The sequence below is a fragment of the Larimichthys crocea genome, unplaced genomic scaffold (genome assembly GCF_000972845.2).
Source record: "Larimichthys crocea isolate SSNF unplaced genomic scaffold, L_crocea_2.0 scaffold107, whole genome shotgun sequence".
Taxonomy (NCBI): domain Eukaryota; kingdom Metazoa; phylum Chordata; class Actinopteri; family Sciaenidae; genus Larimichthys; species Larimichthys crocea.
The window spans coordinates 145,966-165,232 of record NW_020851475.1 but is presented as its reverse complement, the minus strand read 5'-3'; the positions used below and the strand labels follow the sequence as shown (position 1 = coordinate 165,232).

General features: G+C 45.7%; 1 protein-coding gene across 3 annotated transcripts in view; it reads right to left on the bottom strand.

The window, feature by feature from the left end:
- Window positions 1-19,267, bottom strand: part of LOC104938055 (neural-cadherin) — an 89,718-nt gene that overhangs the window by 36,810 nt on the left and 33,641 nt on the right. For all 3 annotated transcript variants that reach the window (XM_027275370.1, XM_027275371.1, XM_027275372.1), the window contains exons 6-11: window positions 5,049-5,298; window positions 4,678-4,820; window positions 3,295-3,467; window positions 2,941-3,109; window positions 2,662-2,832; window positions 235-407 (exon numbers count right to left, since the gene is read on the bottom strand). In XM_027275370.1, coding sequence (XP_027131171.1) covers window positions 235-407; window positions 2,662-2,832; window positions 2,941-3,109; window positions 3,295-3,467; window positions 4,678-4,820; window positions 5,049-5,298 — 1,079 coding nt within the window. The remainder of the gene's footprint in view (window positions 1-234; window positions 408-2,661; window positions 2,833-2,940; window positions 3,110-3,294; window positions 3,468-4,677; window positions 4,821-5,048; window positions 5,299-19,267) is intronic.

Sequence of the window (19,267 nt, the reverse complement as noted above, 5' to 3'; positions counted from 1 at the left end):
CTGTGGTTTGGAAATTGTAGCCGTTTGTTCGAAGGTGAACTTTCAAGGCTTCAAGGCTGTCTCTCAGCGGTTTGAGTCTCTCAGAGTGGTCTGCTCTGATTGGTGGAGCTGGTTGCTGGGCAGAAAATATCGGGCACGCTCGGCTATCTGTTTGTATTTTATCAACATTAAACTTTATTATTAGGGTTCAGACCTTGTAGGACATTACAGGTTCAGTCAAGTACAGTGTCTGACCTGTGAGATGGGGTGGTTGACGTAAATCCAGCCCGTACTGGGGTTGATGTGCAGGTAAGCCGGCTTCTGATTGGACAGGGAGTAGGTGATGGCTGCGTTGCTCCCCTGGTCGTCATCATGTGCCGCCGCTCGCAGGAAACTAGTTCCAACCGGAGTGTCCTCCCGCAGGAAGTCTACGAAGAGATGAACTCATAAAATACTACAAATATTACTGCTACTGCTGGTACTGTACTTTACCGGACTGTAATATATATTATTACAGGTACTGGACTTGTTACTTCTGGTACGATAACTATTGGTATTATTACAAATGCTAGTGGTACTGCTGGTACAACTGTAAGATATACTATTACTGGTAGTGTTACTAATATTATAACTGGTAACGCTACTACAGGTACTACTGACAGTGGCAGGGCAGATGATTAGTAACTGTGCTAATACTCGTATTTCCACCACTAGTTCTACCAAAACTGAACTAACATGAGCTAACAGCAGCTAACAAACAGATCTAACAGCAGCTAACAAACTGAGCTAACAGCAGCTAACAAACAGAGCTAACAGCAGCTAACAGACTGAGCTAACATGAGCTAACAGCAGCTATAGCCGTTAGCTCATGTTTACTTCACTGTCCATCAGTAAACTCTGTAAATCACAGAGAGTTGAGGACATGTTGTCGTGTTTAAACCAACACGTGTCACATGACGCGTCTCCATCAGATATTCATGATGTCCGCGGCTACGACTGAAGCTTTGACTTCCATTAAAACTGACTGAACTCTGTAAATCATGTTCCGTGACAGTAAGCAGATATTATAATAACGTGAACACAGCGAGCGTCGTGCTGTGTCGGCAGTGTGTCAAATCATTTTGTCATTTCTGGGTCTCTCTTTTTAAATTCATGAATATAACCTCCAATCCTGCTGACTGCGATCAGCATCAGCGCTGATCAGACAACAAAAACAACGAGCAGAGGGGAGGTCCGCCACACATTTCCCTCCCTTATACTGCACTTCAAGCATTATGTCAAAAATAATGTCCCTTTGACATGTGTAGGTCTCGTTGGAAACATTTCAACTGAATAATCACATCAGATCCTGCCGAGTCTAATGAGTGTCACACAAAGAAGAGCAAACCTCCCGAGGTTTACTCCGACAAACGAGACCCGTTAAAAAGACCCATTAAAGCCTTTATCACTGACTTCGGGGGAAACTGGATCATATTTTATGGAGAAATATCTTTGAGTTTTGTCCTCTAGCCGCTCCACCTAAAATAAACGCTAACTGCAGCTGTAGCTTCCGTTAGCATGCAACCGTTCAGTGAACTTGGTCGAACACGGGACCGAACAGAACCTCTGAACCGGCAGTGTCCAGTCTAACAGTGAACACAGTGACAGAACATCTGAACTAAAGTTTGACTCGATGAGGACTTGAAAGGTTTATTTCTCTTCCATGTGTGTCGATACGGACGGTGAGATGAACAGCGAGCAGCTGAACTGAGGTCTGTTCACACACTCTGGTTATAAATGAATGCATGTCCCAGAAACATTTCAATCTGCCTGTTAAATAGTTAATGAGCCTCGCTGTGCGCTTCCTAATCTGACGAGCAGAACTTCTGACACGACGCTTATCAAAACACAGATTTGCACACGTAGTAAACAAACACGGACCCGCGGGAGAGGCGGAGAATGTTTCATCAGTCTTAAGAGTTTTCCAGGATTACACGGCTGCAGACTGATAGACGCCGACAGACAAAGACCGTCTCCGCGTTGTACCTGTTTCCTCCTCGCACAGCAGCAAGAGGACGGCGTGAGCGGCACAGATGTTAGCGTGGGCGAGTCCCGAGGTGAAGAAACCTTTTAACCCCCGAATGTCGAACGCTTCACCTCGTTTCACGCGTTCAGACACACGAGGGGGAAGAAAACCAAAGTGATGAGAGGCTGAGCCAAGAAGTGAAGCAACACAGGAAGTGCTAAAAACTGCAGTTGAGTCAGTCTTCATAAGTCCCCATGTTCAAATGTTATACTGTCACCATGAGATCTTCTTCAAGATTTACTCTTGTTTGACGGCTTCTTAGCTTTTTCCGTCAACGTTCTCTTTTCCTCTGCCATTATGGCTGAGCTGAGCCCGGTTACATTGCCCACTCGCCCAGCTCCGATTCTGGCACAACACTGGCTCCACGCCCCGGGCCTGTAGAGCTCGTCTTCTAACACTCCCCCAGTGCCCTGAGCTCACAGTCAGGACAGCCTGGCTAACAAACTGAGCTAACAGCAGCTACAGTTGGTAGCAGTTTACTTCACTGTCCATCAGGAAACTCTGTAACTGTAGCTGTACTGAGGTCAGACACACACTGGTACTGGTGTTAGTAGCAGTAGTAGTAATGTTAGCAGCAGTACACACTCACAGTAGTACTTGAGTATCGTAGTACTCACACTGGTATCGGCTGTTTTCAAACTTGGGGTCGTTGTCGTTCTGGTCTGCGATCAGCACGGTGATCGGACAGATCCCGATCAGCGGCTCCTCGGCCTGATCTGTGGCCGTCACCGACAGCGTGAACTCCCTCTGCCGCTCCCGGTCGAACCTCGCCGTCGTGGTGATCACACCTGATCAGATAGGGTGCCGCGTTAGCACAGGTACGGTTATTAAATACTAAACCCGCTTTTTCTCCACCTCCATGTAGCGAGCAGTAAAAACGGGGGGTGGAAACGTACCGGTGTCAGGATCGATGTCGAACCCAGATGACACTCCGTCTCTGTGCATGATGCCGTATCTGACCTCGCCGTTGACCCCCATGTCAGCGTCACGGGCCTGGACACACAGGACAAACGTCCCCGGCGGCTGGTTCTCCAGAACAACGGCGTTCAGACTGTAGTTCTGACACTGAGAGCACAAACAGTGACAGTCAGCTGGAACGGGCCAACTTACATCAACCGATTCTTAGCTAGCAGCTAGGAAAGGAGAAAACCTCTCGCTCAACTGTGATTGGAGCACAGAGCCAAAAAGGGGCGGGACTTAGGAAGGGGAAGTAGTGTTGAAACATATAAACATGTTAGCATTAGCTTCACCTCCTGGAACACAGGCTTGTTGTTGTTGATGTCGTTGATGCCCACGATGACCTGGGCGGAGCTGCTGAGCGGGTACGGTCCACCGGACGCGTTGTCGTCGGTGGCGGTGATGTTGAGAACATACTGGGGTCCTTTAAGCCTGGGAGGAGGACTCCGCCTCAGCTTGATGATGCCTGCACACACACACAGTTACCCGGCAGCTCAGCAGTAAATATAACGGCTCAGCGGGAGTCTGTGCTGTTGGTGAAGTTCATTTTTCTGCAGGTTTTCTTTGAAAAACAACATTTTTAAAAATGATTTTAATGTTCAAAGGCACTGGAGGGTTGTTGTGTTGTTACAGTCTGACTTCAATATTTACATTATTTTATATACAAGAGGTGTAGGTGGATGTGGAGGCACGTATATTTTCACGCAGACGTGTCCTAAACAGATATAAAGATTAACTAGGTGGCGCTGTGGAGGCATATGTGCGCGTGCATGTGTGAGACCTCCAAAATACGTAATTTTACGGCTGACATTGGGGGGTAGGCAAATTTTCGTGACTTTTCGGGGGGATATGGGCTGTGGAAAATGCGATTTACTCTTAAGCGTCGTTCAGCGTTCGAAATACAATAGGGCCTCGCTGTGCTCGGGCCCTAAATATAAACATTCAAGATGTGACATGACTCAAACTCTAAAACAAACGTCATGTCTTCCTGCAGAGAGCAGCAACGCAACAAACACACACAAACACATACAAACAAACAAACACACAAACAAACACAAAAAAACAAACACACACAAACACACACAAACAAACAAACACACACAAACAAACAAACACACAAACAAACACACACAAACACATACAAACACACAAACAAACACAAAAAAACAAACACACACAAACACATACAAACAAACAAACACACACAAACAAACAAACAGACACAAACAAACAAACAAACACACAAACAAACACAAAAAACAAACACACACAAACAAACACAAAAAAACAAACACACACAAACAAACACACAAACAAACAAACACACACAAACAAACAAACACACACAATCAAACACAAACGCACTGAAGCAGCTCTGGTGGCAGCACGAGGCGGGGAGCTTTGAAGTGACACACAAGCCAAAGGCCATCTGCTGTGTGTGTGTGTGTGTGTGTGTGTGTGTGTGTGTGTACACACGCATGCAGAGATAAACATGCAGAACATGTGTGTGCATCACATGAAGTTCATCTTTGACACGCATGTGTGTGTGTGTGTGGCCTTATTACCACCTCGTTACCACGGCAACAACCTCTGTGTGCAACTGATGTGAATGCAGCCGTGTGTGTGTGTGTGTGTGTGTGTGTGTGTGTGTGTGTCTGATTGGTGTCTGCAGCAACCTTTCTGGTTGTCCAACAGGAAGTTGCTGTCCTCGTTTCCGCCGGTGATGGCGTAAGAGACGGCGTCTCCGTCCGGGTCGTTGGCGTGAACGATGGCGACCAACGTGTCGGGGCCGGCGTCCTCACTGAGGAACGTCTTGTACCTGAGAGAGAGAGGAGGTGTTACTGCAAGGAGAGAGGAGGGGAGAGGAGGGGAGAGGAGAGGAGGAGGAGGCACAAAGAGGAGAGGAGAGGAGAGAGAAGGCACAAAGAGGAGAGGGGAGGAGAGGAGAGGAGAGGAGAGGAGAGGAGGAGGCACAAAGAGGAGAGGGGAGGAGGCGAGAGGAGAGGAGGAGAGGAGGAGGCACAAAGAGGAGAGGAGATGCTCCTACGCGCTCTGGGAGAAGACCGGTGCCTCGTCGTTGCTATTGGCTACTCGGATGCGGACGGAGGCGGTGCCTGTTCGGGGTGGCATCCCTGCGTCCACGGCGACCACCACGAACTCATAGACGTGATTTGGTCGCTCGTAGTCAAGGCGACGGGCGGGGCTGACCACGCCCCCTGATGTGATGTCAAAGTCTGCGCCGTGAACGAAGTACGAGAGCTCCGAGTTCACCGAGGAGTCACAGTCACGAGCCAGGACTGAGGAGAGAGGAGAGAGGAGAGGAGAGAAGGAGAGAGGAGAGGAAAGAGGAGGAGAGGAGGAGGAGAGAGGAGGAGAGGAGAGAGGAGAGAAGGAGAGGAGAGAGGAGAGAGGAGGAGAGGAGAGAGGAGCGAAGACGCGATGAGAGGAGAGGAGGAAGGAGATGAGGGGATGAGAGCGAGAGGAGAGAAGGAGGAGAGGAGCGGAGCTAGGAGAGAGGAGAGAGGAGGAGGGATGCGTGAGGAGGAGGGAGGAGGGGAAGGGATGGGGGGGAGGGCGGAGAGAGTAGGAGATGAGAGGAGGAGAGGGAGGGACGAGGGAGGGAGGAGGAGAGGAGAGGGAAGAGCAATGAGGAAGAGGAGAGAGGAGAGGAGAGAGGAAGAGAGAGAGAGGAGAGAGGAGGAGAGGAGAGGGAGCGAGGGAGAGCGAGGACGAGAGGAGAGGGGAGAGAGAGGACGAGGGAGAGGAGGCGAGAGGGAGAGAGAGGGAGGAGGAAGGAGAGAGAGAGAGGAACAGGAGAGAGGAGGGAGAGAGAGAGGAGGGCAGAAGGAGAGAGGAGAGGAGAGAGACGGAAGAGGAGAAGGAGGAGGAGAGAGGCGAGAGGGGGAGGAGAGAGGAGAGAGGAGGAAGGGAGAGAGGATGAGTGGAGAGGAGAGAGGAGAGGAGAGGGAGGGAGAGGAGAGGAGAGCATGTTATAAACAGAAAGTTCTGTTTGTTTGCATTTTGGTGTGTGGCTGTTTGCCCAATCAGAGTAGTACACTGAATTCGACCTGTTGATGTCAAACCAGTCCGCTACAAACAGATGGCACCCAGCACACAACACAACACACACCACACACAACACACCAAGGTGTGATGTTGTTGAGTTGTGTTTCCTGACAGTGGGTCTACCTTGCACGAGGGAGGTTCCATGCGCGATGCTTTCAGGTACGTTGTCTCTGCTGTATAGATGGGTGAGGGAACATCAGGGGAGGGGGGGGGGAGAGCGTCGTTCTCATCGTGACGTGGACGACCACCGCAGAGACAGAGACAGAGGACCATATAAGACCAGAGAGCTACGTCCAGTCTTTGACACAGTCTGTTGGGGGGCGTTCCAGAGCATAGTCATTTTTTAGACAGCTGTTGGACTGTTTAGTGGTTGTGTGTGTGAGTGTACCTCTCGCCACGTGCTTCAGCCGGTGTCGGGTTCGGATCGTTCGGACTTGCGCGTGCTGGAGGGTGTGTCCGCTCTCGTAGTCGACGGTCCGGGTTCAGGCTGAGCCGCTCCGCTCTCACTGGTTGATCTGAGAACAGATTTCCAGGATGAGCAGCAGGCATGTAGGACGAGAGTCTTTCCCTCTGGAAGGACCCCCCCGACGCCTGGAACCCGGAGACACTGCCACAGAGGACAAGAGAAGACTGAGTCCATTAAAACTGACGAGGGGGAAATTTTTCACGAGACAACCCAAATCGGCTGGAGGTTCATTTCCCACAGGGACTCTATTACAAACACATGGCAACAGCACACATTGCTAACATAGTAACAGAACTACACACTGAGCTCACAGCTAACGACTCGCAGCTAACAGACTACGAGCTAACAACTGAGCAACCGAGAACACTATAAAGGCAACTATACGCAGAAATAGCTAAGCAGCATATGGCTCACCTAACACTGACTAACAGCAGCTAAAACACTGAGCTAAAGCAGCTCAAGCTAACGCGTAACATGTACGCAGCTAACCTAGCACAGCACTAAACTAGCTACAGCGCTTGCTAACGCAGCTAAACATGAGCTACACAGCCAGCTAACCTGAAGCTAAACAGCAGCTAACATGAGTAACAGAGCTACAAGACAACGAGGCGCTCACGACGATGCTAACATGCATGCTAACCAGAGCTTAACCAGACGAGCTACATATGCTAACAGAGGCTAAACCCTAACTGAGCTCAACAGCAGCTAACACACTGAGCAACAGCAGGCTAAACATTAGCTAACACAGTACCCAAGCTCAGCCAACAACAATGAGTACACAGCTAAGACCACAGCTAAAGCAGCTAATGAGCTACGAGCTACTGCACCAGCAGCTAACATGATCTAACAGCAGCTTAACAACATGAGCTAAAAGCAGGCTACAAACACCACATACTACCGCAGCTACATACAAGCAGCTAAACATGAGCTAACAGCACGCCATAACATATGAGAACAGCAGCTAACACACTGAGCTAAACAGCAAAAGCTAACAGCACTAACATGGCTAACAGGCAGAGCTAACAACCTGAGCTACACAGCAGCTAACAATGAGCTAACAGCAGTAAAAACACAGGCTAAACATGAGTAACAGCAGCTAACAGCAGCTAACAGACAGAACTGTAACAGAAGCACTGAGACAGCAGCTAACCATCTGAGCTAAAACAGCAGCTAACTTAGCTACACGAGCTAGTAAAGCGTAACGAGCAAGCTATAACACCATCTGGAATCCGAAACCAGCTGAAAAACTTTTTAATCAATTATTGAAAAACGCATCCGAACCACCACACACCAGCACAAAGGGCAACACACGCACACGCACATCACACAACATGAAGGCACCCCACATAATCACACCACACACACTGCTCCACATGGTGGCATGGACTACTTGGAGTTTAATACAAATGTGCTTTTCGCCAGCAGCCCCTGGGTAGTTCTCTCAACACACACCCAACACACCACACCACACACACACACACAACCCACACTCCTCTTCTGTTTATCAGACCTTGCTTTAATAAAATATTGAATTTGCCCCACTTTCACATTCTCAGGGGGGGGGGGGGGGGCCCCCCCCCCCTTTTCGGGCCACGCTCACCACATCTGGGTCCTTCTCCTCATTCTCCCATCCTTCATCCATCCATCCATCCCTCCATCCTCCCCATCATTCCTTTCCTTCCTTCCTTCTTTGTCTTGCTCTACGGGCTCATCTTTTCATGCCTACATGACATGCACAGCGCACACACAACACCCACACACCACACAACCACACACACACACACACAACACACAGACACCTCATGATGGCAAGTGAAATGTAAATGATGTTTCATGTAACTATGGAGACACAAACAGACTTTTCATGTAGCCCCCAGAAACAGGATGCGGCGACAGAACAAGAAGTACCACTGATAATACTCGATACAACAAGTTACTACAAAGTTACTATGAACTAGTCAAAATTTACAAGATATAATAAGCATGGACCTACTACGTTACTCGCCCCCAACTGTTAACAGTCTGTTGCTCAACTTAAGTCTTTAGCTTCATATTTACAGCCCTTAGCTTCTAGTCTGTTACTAGCCTATCTTCCATAGCCTGAACGCTCTGTAGCTCTAGCTGGTTAGCTCCTGTTAGCTCCATAGCCTCTGTTAGCTCGCGCGCTCTGTTACTCCATTAGCTCTGTAGCTCGCTACCTGTTAGCTTCCATTAGCTCTGTTAGCTAGCTCCTGTTAACTCCTTAGCTTCTGTTAGTTAGCTCCTGTAGCTTCCATTACTCTGTTAGCTCGCTCTGTTAGCTTCCATTAGCTCTGTTAGCTAGTCCTATTAGCTTCCATAGCTTCTGGCTAGCTCCTGTAGCCATAGCTCGCTGTTAGCTTCCTTAGCTTCTGTGAGGTCCTGTAGCTTCCATTAGCTTCTGTAGCTTCTTTAGTTTCCTTAGCTCCTGTTAGCTTCTGTTAGCTTCCATTAGCTCTTCTGTTAGCTGCTTCCTGTTTAGCTTCGTATAGCTTCCATTAGCTCTGTTCTGTCTGTGCTCCATGTCATTAGCTCCTGTTACCCATAAGCAAAACGAGGGCTCATTAGCCTACTTCATAGCTCCATTTAGGTACCAAACAGTTTTTTTCAGCCGTTACCCATGGTAACTCGTTAGTTTGCACTCCGTGGTGACACATTGACTTATGACATTGACACTGAAGTGGTGACTCACGGTTGGCCCACAGGTTGTGTCTAGGTACGGTTCAGGCTGTAGTGAGTTTGTGGAACTGCGTGCGCTGTAGCCGGCAGGATGGCACGCTCAAGCCGGTTCCCTTTCCGACCACGCCCGTCGCCCCGCTGCACAGACAGCTGTCTCCCTACTGGGGTCAGCGGTCGTCTCCGTGGTCTATGTGTCACCGGAGCGACGGTCCCACCTCGAAGCACTATGTCCCACCTGAAGAACCAGAGAAGAGAAATTGTGAAGCTCTGAATGTTCGTGTGACCGCGGGGACGAGGAAGAAGAAGACCTAAGAGGAAGGGGACGCGTCCTCAGCTGATGTTGGACCGGAGGGGCTTCTTGAAACCAACAACGCATGATCCGACCTTGTCAATCATCTCCCGTCTATCTTGTGGCGTGAGTTCATTCACTGACAGAGTATCAACTGCTCTCATTGGTCAGTTTACTGTCTTCACCTGGCACCGGTTCAGCTTACTAGCATTGAGGACTGAAGCATTAGCATTTAGCTAGTGAGCTGCAGCTGCTCGTCGCAGCTAGAAGCGGTCCGATAGGACAGACCAATCAGAACATAAGAATCACCCAGTAGTTGTGCGCTAGCTTAGCTTAGCTTAGCTTAGCATTGAGATGGAAGCATTAGCATTAGCATTGAGCTAGATAGACGTGAGCTTTACCAGCCAGGTTACTGCGGTAATATCTCACTTTCTTATAGCTACTGGCTATGCTTCAGTCTCAATTGTCGAGCTCTAACTAACTGGTTGTCTAGAAGTCCGCGATATAAATTAGCCGATAGGGCAACACATTTTGCTACATTAGCTAGCAACCTTATCGCTTTGCAAGGAGGCTAACATTAAGCCAACTGAAAAACACAACACATTAAACTGTTTTTGTAATGTAGCCTTCAAACTTGGTGTTGTACGTTCGACGGACTACATTTCTACAGCTAACGTTAGCTATTAGCTAATGTTACCACACTGTTGACACGTAGGGAAGCGACGAGGAGAACCTTACAACACGATATAAGTCCGAGTTGGTTTGTTGGTGTGTTAAGAAGGGATTGTGGTTAGCTTAGCCATAGCTCTAGCATGGACCAACTTAACGACGTTCGCGTTACCAGCTAGCTGCAGCCGCTAGAAATAGAAACATTTTGTCAATCATCTTAATAAAATAATAACTACAATTTTAATCTTTCCATCCGCACGAACTGAACATTAAACACACACCACTGACACACACACACTGTTGTGAATCATATTTCATATTGGCTGATATTAAAAAAAAACCTTTTGATGTAAATTATTGGTATTTCGTCGTCACATTTCGCCCAAAGGGAAGTGAGAAGCTCTTATTTAAGAAGCATTAGGGAAATTAGCTCTCCAAAATACTCTTCCTCTCTTCTTCTTCTTCTTCTTCTCTTGAAATAATATTACAAAATGAAAATCACCACCACGCCACCCGGCGCCGTCCGGCCCACCCTCCCGTCGCTGCCTCTCCAGTCGTTCCTTTATCCAGAATCTGGAGGCTTCTTTGGCCCCCGGGGGGGGGAGCGTTACGGCGGCGCAGCTCCAACGCCCTTATGTGTGCTTCTTTTTTTTTTTTTTTGACGGGTAATTGAAATTCAACAATCCAAATTTCTATTAGAAACACAGCAACAAAAACAGAGGTTTGTCACAAAGTGCCTGGCAGAGGATAATTACGAATACAGGAGGGAGAGATACGAGCGAACGTTGGGTTGTTTTACGGTCTCGCGTCGTCGTTACATCATCTCATACACTCACCGTCCAGCAGGATGGTCCTGGCCCTGTCCGAGTGTTCCCATCCCGTTGCGCGTGCCCAAAAGTCGGTTTACCCACACAGAGCCGGGGCGGCGTCAGGACGACTGCGCCACAGTAAGGCGCGGCTGGCGAAACATGGCCCACTGCAGGTCGGCCTGGCTGGGCATTGCTCAAGCGTCAGGCCTGCACAGGTACCACTCATCACCTGGAGGACGGAGGCAGAGACAGAAAAAAAACCGAGTTGAAAACATCCGTTACGTGACCCAAACAACGAGAAGGGAATAACCTCCTTTGAGCTCCGCTTTGGTCCCACACCAACTCTACTAGCTCACCCGCCGCCACGCGACACATGATACAACCGTTTAAAACCACATAAACTGCGTTAGCAAGCAACCTTCGCAATTCAAAACACAAATACAACCGTGGAATATGGGACAGACAAACCAAAACAGCATGTTGAGAATGCAAATTAGCGGCAAGAGAACATGCAGCAGCAACATGCCATAAGCAGGGCCAATCACTGAGCAAAGATGCAACAGCAACATGCAGGCAGCATATCAGCCGTCACCACAGTGAGACGTAATAGTTAGCCACCTCGAGAGGAAAACCTGCCACTTACGCAGGGTTACCAGCAGTTTTACTGTGACGCGTTGTTTCTAAAGAAAGGGTATCTGTGTGTTTTGTGTGGTTAACGTTGCACTTTATAAGTAAGAACAAACTGTTTGAGAGTTTCTGTTAAGAGAGATTTTTTTCTACACATAAAAAGATTCATTTTTTATTTGGTTCATATTTGGCTTGTATGCTCATTTGTTAACAAAAAAATCACGAGAAAAAAAATCGTTATCGTGAACAAAACAATCGCGAAACCGTATCGAGTCGTGAGTGGCGTATCGTTACATCCGGGGTTACTTATTTGTGGGGATCCTGCCGGAACAAGATCCGGCACCTATTGGATCGGATCGGCACCTCCTCTGTCAATTTACCTTTGAACATAATATAAAGTGTCAGGGGCGTCTTCACCTCGTCGGGGCGAGCTGTTACCACCCCTATTTATGATGGACAATTTGTTCCCAACATATAACTATTGGCCAAAAATGCCCATATAATCACCGAAACGTCTTAAAACATCGATATTATCAGTGGAGCAAAGCGCATATCGGCTATTGGACATTTCTGTTTTGGACGTTAGCCTACTGTCCTCAGAGTAATGAGCTAAAAATAATAATTTTTCTTTCTTTATTTGTGCATGTGTCTGCTTGTTTTTTGACACAAATAAGGTTGCAAGAAAGGAGAAAAGTCTTTATTATTATTCTCTGCTGTGTTTGTGCTGGTTATTGTAATCCATTTTTATGTGTTAATTGTTGATTCGTATGTTGCCATTAACGTGTGTGGAGAGTGAAAGCCATCCTTTATTCTGAGCGTTGTCTTTTGTGGCTAAAACGGTTACTGTCTGTGATCTCTACAATCCGTCCAGGAACTGTGATAAACTGTTTCACTAACATAGCTATTTAATTTCGGTTTATCGTTCTTAGTCCCCTCCCCCCCCACACTCCGGATCACCACCTCTGCGTTCTGGGACCTCCCGCTTTACAAATAAGCTCTGGTTACATCCCTATATTAAGACTGAAGTGAGATTTTTAAGATGAAAGTGTTGAGCTGCAGGTTTAGCCCCATGAAGTCGGTAAATTAGCCGATGCCAATTATTGAGAACATATTTTGGCACCTTTAAGTTTCAGTTCGCGTGTTTTAAATTGTTATTTGAGAACGTTTGCGTCAGAAAAATGTTTTTAACAAAATCTGGAAACCATCTGTTTGTTGTTGTGTGTATTTTAAGACGCTTCATCTCGTTAGCTGAGCCGTTGACCGTTTCCTTTTGTTGTGTGTGGGCTTTGTCGTAAGCAGCTGTTAGCCCAGCTAGCCGTGAGTGGGTAGGTGACATCCTGTACGCCGACAATCGCGTTCATGTCTTCTGCTCTTTCATCAACGAGGACGGGCAGGGGGAAGTGAGGGAGGCGAGCGGGCTCCTCCAAACATAAAACACAAAACTTTTCCGAAGATCACACGCAGGAAACTCCCAAACACCACACACACACACACACACACACAACACACACACTTCTGAGGAGGATTGTTTGGTTTGAAGCGGCCTCGGCGCTCGCTCTTGTTTTGGCTCCTGTGTTGTTTACGGCGGCGAGGAGAGAGAGACAACAACCGGGCACCAAGAGAGGAGCGAAGAACTTCACTTCAGAAGACGGACGGAGAAGAAGGTGAGGAGACAGAGCAGGACGCAGGAGGCGGAGGATTGAGTGTTTTGTCTTTTATTATCGTCTCTGGAAGTCTGCCAACAAAAACTCAGGAGCGAGAGCGATCCTGGCATTCCCAGAGGCTGAGCCTCTTCCCCAAAACTAGCGAGGTCCATCACCAAGTCTGTAAATCAAGTCCAACTCCATGGAGGGCGAGGAGGAGGGGAGGAGGTGTGCTTTATACAGAGGTGTGAAGGCGAAACAACTAGCTTCCGCTCACGCGCTCCCTCTTCCTCCGTCTTGTCTTTCTTGCGTCGCTTGGTTCAGTCGGCTCATAAAAATCCAGAATAATCACGTCTACTTTCTGTCTGTTGTTTTACATAATAGCTGCGACTGTGGGCCACCCGCGTATGGAAGGGAGACAAATGGGAGTCCCAAGTGGGGAGCAACAATCCGTAGACCGCGCATTCACAACTAAACAACAAGACGAAAACACTCACACCACTACAAAAATACACTACAAAAACCGGCCAGCCAGCGGGTTGAACGTGGGTCAGCGACGTGTCAGTCAGGCGAGGGCAGGACGACAAAATGTCTTGGGCTGATGGGGTAAGGTCATGATACAACCAGGAACAATGGGCATTTCATTAATGTTCTGTGTGAAGATAGCTCACTGTTACTGACCTGTCCCTAGACCTTCGCCTGACAAAGTTTATTACTGCTCGAAATGAAACACAAGTTGTTTTGGGGGATTTACCGTAAAAAACCTGCGAGCCCAAATCTGACGGTTACACAGCAGATTATTTACGTCTCTAGTTGGTTTACATCATGTTACTTTATGTGACATTACTATACTTGTTACTTTATTTGTTACATCATGTTATTCGACTTTATGTAATAGTTACTTTATGTTTTATCATCATTCTTATGTGATCATCTATTGTTACTTTGTACTTTATGGTTACATTTCTTTTTTTTATTGGGTTAACTTTATGTTACATATGTTATTATGTATCATCATGTTACTTTATGTTCCTTTATGTTTACATTATGTTACTTTATGTTACATTCTGGTTACTTTTAGTTACTTTCATGTTACTTTTGTTACTTATGTACTTACTTCTGTTAATAGTTCATATGTTACTTATTTACTTTTTTAGAACTATGTTACTTTTGTTACTTTTATGTTAATCATGTTACTAGTAAAGTGTTACTTAGTTACATTTTGTTACTTTATTACATTCATGTTTTTTAGTTCTCATGTTACATTATGTTTTGTACTTTATGATATGTTACTTTATTGTTAATCATGTATTTCATGTTACTTGTTACATCTGTTACTTATGTACTTGTTAATCAGTTGTGATGTCCATTTACTTTATGTTACAAGTTATTTACTGATTACTATAGATTTCTTTATATGTATACATTCCTGTTACATGTAATGTTACTTTATGTTCTCGTTTTATGTTACATCATGTTACTTATCATGTTACATCATGTCTACATCCTAGTTACTTTATTTTACTTTTGTTACATCATTGTTACTTTATGTTATCATCAGTTACTTATGTATCTTATGTTACATCATTTACTTTATGCTTTTACTTTATGTTTACTTATCTGTTACCTTATGTTACATTCATGTTACTTTATTGTTACATCATTTACATCATGTTACTGTATGTTACATCATGTTCATTTATATGTTACTTATCTTTATGTTTACTTATGTTACTTTGATTTTAACATTATCTTATGTTCCATCATGTTACTTTATGTTACTTCTGTACTTCATGTCTTTATGTTACATCATGTTCCAGTTACACTGTTTACTTTATGTTACTTTATGTTAATCATGTTACTTTATGTTACATTATGTTACTTTATGTTCCTTTATTACATCACTTGTTACTTTATGTTACTTTATGTTACATCATGTTTACTTTATGTTACATCATGTTTACTTTATGTTACTTTTATGTTACCATCATGTACTTATGTTCATATGTTACTTTTATGTTACTGCTATGTTACTTTATGTTAATCCTGTTAACTTTCTGTTACATCATGTACTTTTTATGTACATTATGTTACAATATGTTACTTTATGTTACATCATGTTACATCATGTTTACATCATGTTTACTTTATTTTACATCATGTTACATCCTGTTACATCATGTTACTTTATGTTTACATTATGTTACAATATGTTACTTTATGTAACATTATTGTTACTTATGTTACATCCATGTTACTTATGTTACTTTTTTGTACATCCATGTACGTTATGTTCCATCATGTTACTTTTATGTTACATTATGTACTTTCTGTTACATCCTGTACCTTATGTACCATCATGTTACTTTCTTTACATTATGTTACTTATGTTACATCATGTTACCTTTATGTTACATCATGTTAACTTTATGTTACCAATATGTTATTATGTTACCATATGTTACTTTATGTTACTTTAGTTACAATATGTTACTTTATGTTACTTTATGTTACATTCCTGTTACTTATGTTACAATATTTACTTTATGTTAAATTATGTTACTTTATTATGTTACAAATGTTACGTTATGTTACTTTATTTTTTACAAATGTTACGAATTTTACGAATGTTTACTTTAGTTACAATATGTTACATATGTTACGAATGTTATAATGTTCCTTTATGTAAATATGTTACAATATTTACGAATGTTACATTGTTACCTTGTACGTTATTTGAATTCAGATGTCGTCGCCCACAGATGTCAGTCTGTGTTGGTTTTAGGTTAGTCAGCCTTGAAGAAAAGTGTTTATTGAGCCAAGGTTGTTTTCCCGGAGGTTTCTGGCGGACACACACCGTGTCTTCATGAACTGTATCTCCTGATACTTCACCCTACAGTCTGCCCCGCACCAGGCTGTGTCAGTTACCCTCATCAGTCCAAGCTGAGCTGCAGAGTCGGCCTCTTCACAGCTGCTCATTCCTCCGTGACGCGGCCTCTCCTCGCAGCCTGGCGATTGTACTGATCCCTGATGTGAACACGGATGCTGAACTCGGGCCAGAAACTCACTGGGGGGAACAAATGCATGCATGCATACGAAATGCCGAGCAACGTCGAGCTCGGGGCGGGCTGCCAGCCCGGCCTTGAGCGAGGGAAGATTGAGTGAAGCTGTTGACGGAGGGCTTGAAAAAGCTGAAATGGCTGACGGTCAGGGACGGACTGTTTGTCTTTTGCGAGCGCGGCGTCGTTCCTCTTCACGCCTCAGCCTGACCGACGCTCGTCACGCTAAGCTGGATTTCTGATCTGAACAAACTCGGCTCGGCTTCAGCTTGGTGAAAGCGTTGAACAGACATGAACCAGAGCTCCATTTTGCTCTGCTTCTACCATTAATCCCCTGTGTCTTGGGGGTCATTCCTGTTGTTGGTTGGATTAAGTTTCCCTATCCAGTGAACTGCACCGCAGCTTTAACACTTTCAGTCAGCTCACTATCAAACCATCGCTTCGTTCTTATTAACGTCCTAACGAGACGAGGTCCAACGGACAGCGATACGAGACTCATCAAAACGACAGAGAGGCCGGCAGTCTCGGTCTAAACCTAGACATAGTCTTCGTGACGTTCTTCACGGACTGTCTATGAAACCTGGACGTAGTCTCCGTGACGTCCCGACAGGACTGTCTAAAACCTGGACTCTAGTCTCCGTGACGTTCCCGCCGATGTCTAAACGAGTAGCTCGTGGGTAAACAAGTTAACTAGTATCTGCCGTGACGTCCCCGCGACTGTCTAAAACCTGGACGTAGTCTCGTTGACGTACCCGCAGACGTCATTAAACCTGGACCGTAGTTTGTTGACGTCCCCGCAGACTGTCTAAAAACCTTGGAACTAGTTCTCCGTGAGCGCTTCCCCGCAGTCACTGTCTAAAACCTGGGACGTAGTCTCCGTGACGTCTACCTACGCACTGTTCAAAACTGGACGTAGTCTCCGTGACGTCCCCGAGACTGTCTCCATCTTGGCACAGCGGTTGCAAAGGACATTTTATAGCGGTGGTTGGAAGTCTCAGTCGGATCCACTCCTCCTCTCATCTGAACTCTACTGTCTCTCGTATACGTCGCGGTCCCCGCTGAACACCGCTGTCACAACGTTGTATGTTGGTTGTTACGACGTTTCTCCTCCCGGCCTCATGAGAACACTTTGATTCAACCCTGCTCTCCACTGTGCGGCATATTTCAGTCATGAGAGTGATGAGTCGTTGGCGTGTTTGATGTTGGTGGCTGTGGCCTCGTTTCCTGGCCGAGATCAATAAAGTTCGTTTTAAAGCCTCTCAAACCCTCCAGACAGGAAGTGTTGAGAAGGACACATCCTTTATGAAAGCCGGAAAAACCGTCCCAGTAGAAAGTGCAGCTAACGTCATTCTTAAGCCGCCCACTTACTCATTTGAATCTCAATGCCAAGCGTGTCGCGGCTCGTTATTTTTGCAAACGAGGCTAACCAGAGCGGGAGGGGAATTGTGTTTTGTTTCCGCCGAAACTCCCTCATGCTGTCTTTCCTTGGAATCCATTCGCTCTGTTTGTCGAACAGTCAGAATCCAGAGGACGGAGACAATTGAGAAGAAGCTATTTTCTATCTGTTTCCCTCTGAGTCTCTCACTTCAGCCGTCGGCTGATGTATTCAGCGTGAACTGAAGCGAGGCAGCGACCAGACCGCTCACAACTAGCAAACTCCCCGCCGCCGCCACTGCTGCTCGCAGAGCATCACTTAGCTGGAGGGTTAGAGGATTAAATTAAATGTGCTCGCGCCCACGGGGTGTCCACACAGCCTTATGACAAAAGGTGATTAAAGTGCACGTCGTGGTTATTTATAAAGTGCTCCACAAAAACCGTTGAGGAGCTAACAAAAGGAAAGCAGGCGTCGGACCCCTTTACTTGTGTTTTTGCGAGGAAAAAAAGAAAAAGAAACACCTGCGACAGGTGACAGGGAGCCCATGTGTGACGGTCAATACAGGTCTACAGGCCCGGGGGAGTGTGTGTTGTGCCAGAAAGGAGCTGGTCAATTACATCTATGTTGTTGTGGCGGTTTAATTGTGTGGTGTGTGTGTGTGTTGTGATTTCAGTGTTTGTGACTGACAGTGTTGGATTGTGTGTCCATGTGACGAGAGCGGGGGTGCTGGGGTTGCAGTTGTTCCAGTTGGGGACTTGTTGCGGGGGGCGGGACATGTTAAGTGTCTGTGACATTTGATGAAAGCACTCTCGCTTTGTGTGTGTGTGTGTGTGTGTGTGTTGTTGTGTTGTGTGTGTGTTAGATACTGGTGTGTGTTGCATGATGACGTTTACTGTATTTAATCGTTTAAAATAACTTGGCGGTTAGGAAACGAAGCTAAACAAGTGAACAAAAACCAGAATTCAAGCTAAGACAACACTAAATCCATTTAACAAAAAACAAGATAACAAATAATAAAAAAATATAAAATATTCTAATTATTAATGTAATTTGGTTTAAATCTGCAGACAAATAAACATTAAATGTGGATTTGGTCTGAAAGAAGTCGAGTCTTAAAAAGGCTGAATTTTATTTGATTTTATTTTATCAGCCAGCTTTTCGAATTATTATGAAAAGTTTTTTGTTTATGGTTTGTGTCTATACCAGTGCTGTTTGTTGACCAAATCAAACAAATGTGTTTGTAATGAGAGGCGATAAACCTTCAGTCTGGACTGGTTTTCGGTGGCTTTCGGTGTTAAAGTCGAAAAACATCGTCGGACCAAACTCCTTCCTTGTTTGTTTAAACCCGGCTCTCATCTGGTCCTCGAGCCAGCGGAAAAGCGGCCTGCTGCATCTAATTAACCACCTAATGACTTGCCTACTTTACCTCTGCCACACACACACCACACAACACCACAACACCACACACAAACATGCAGAACGTCCTGCATGCAGACATTTAATACTCCTCATTTCGTTGCTGATGAAGCGATCGCGATGAAAGAAAAGAACGACGGAACTCCTAGG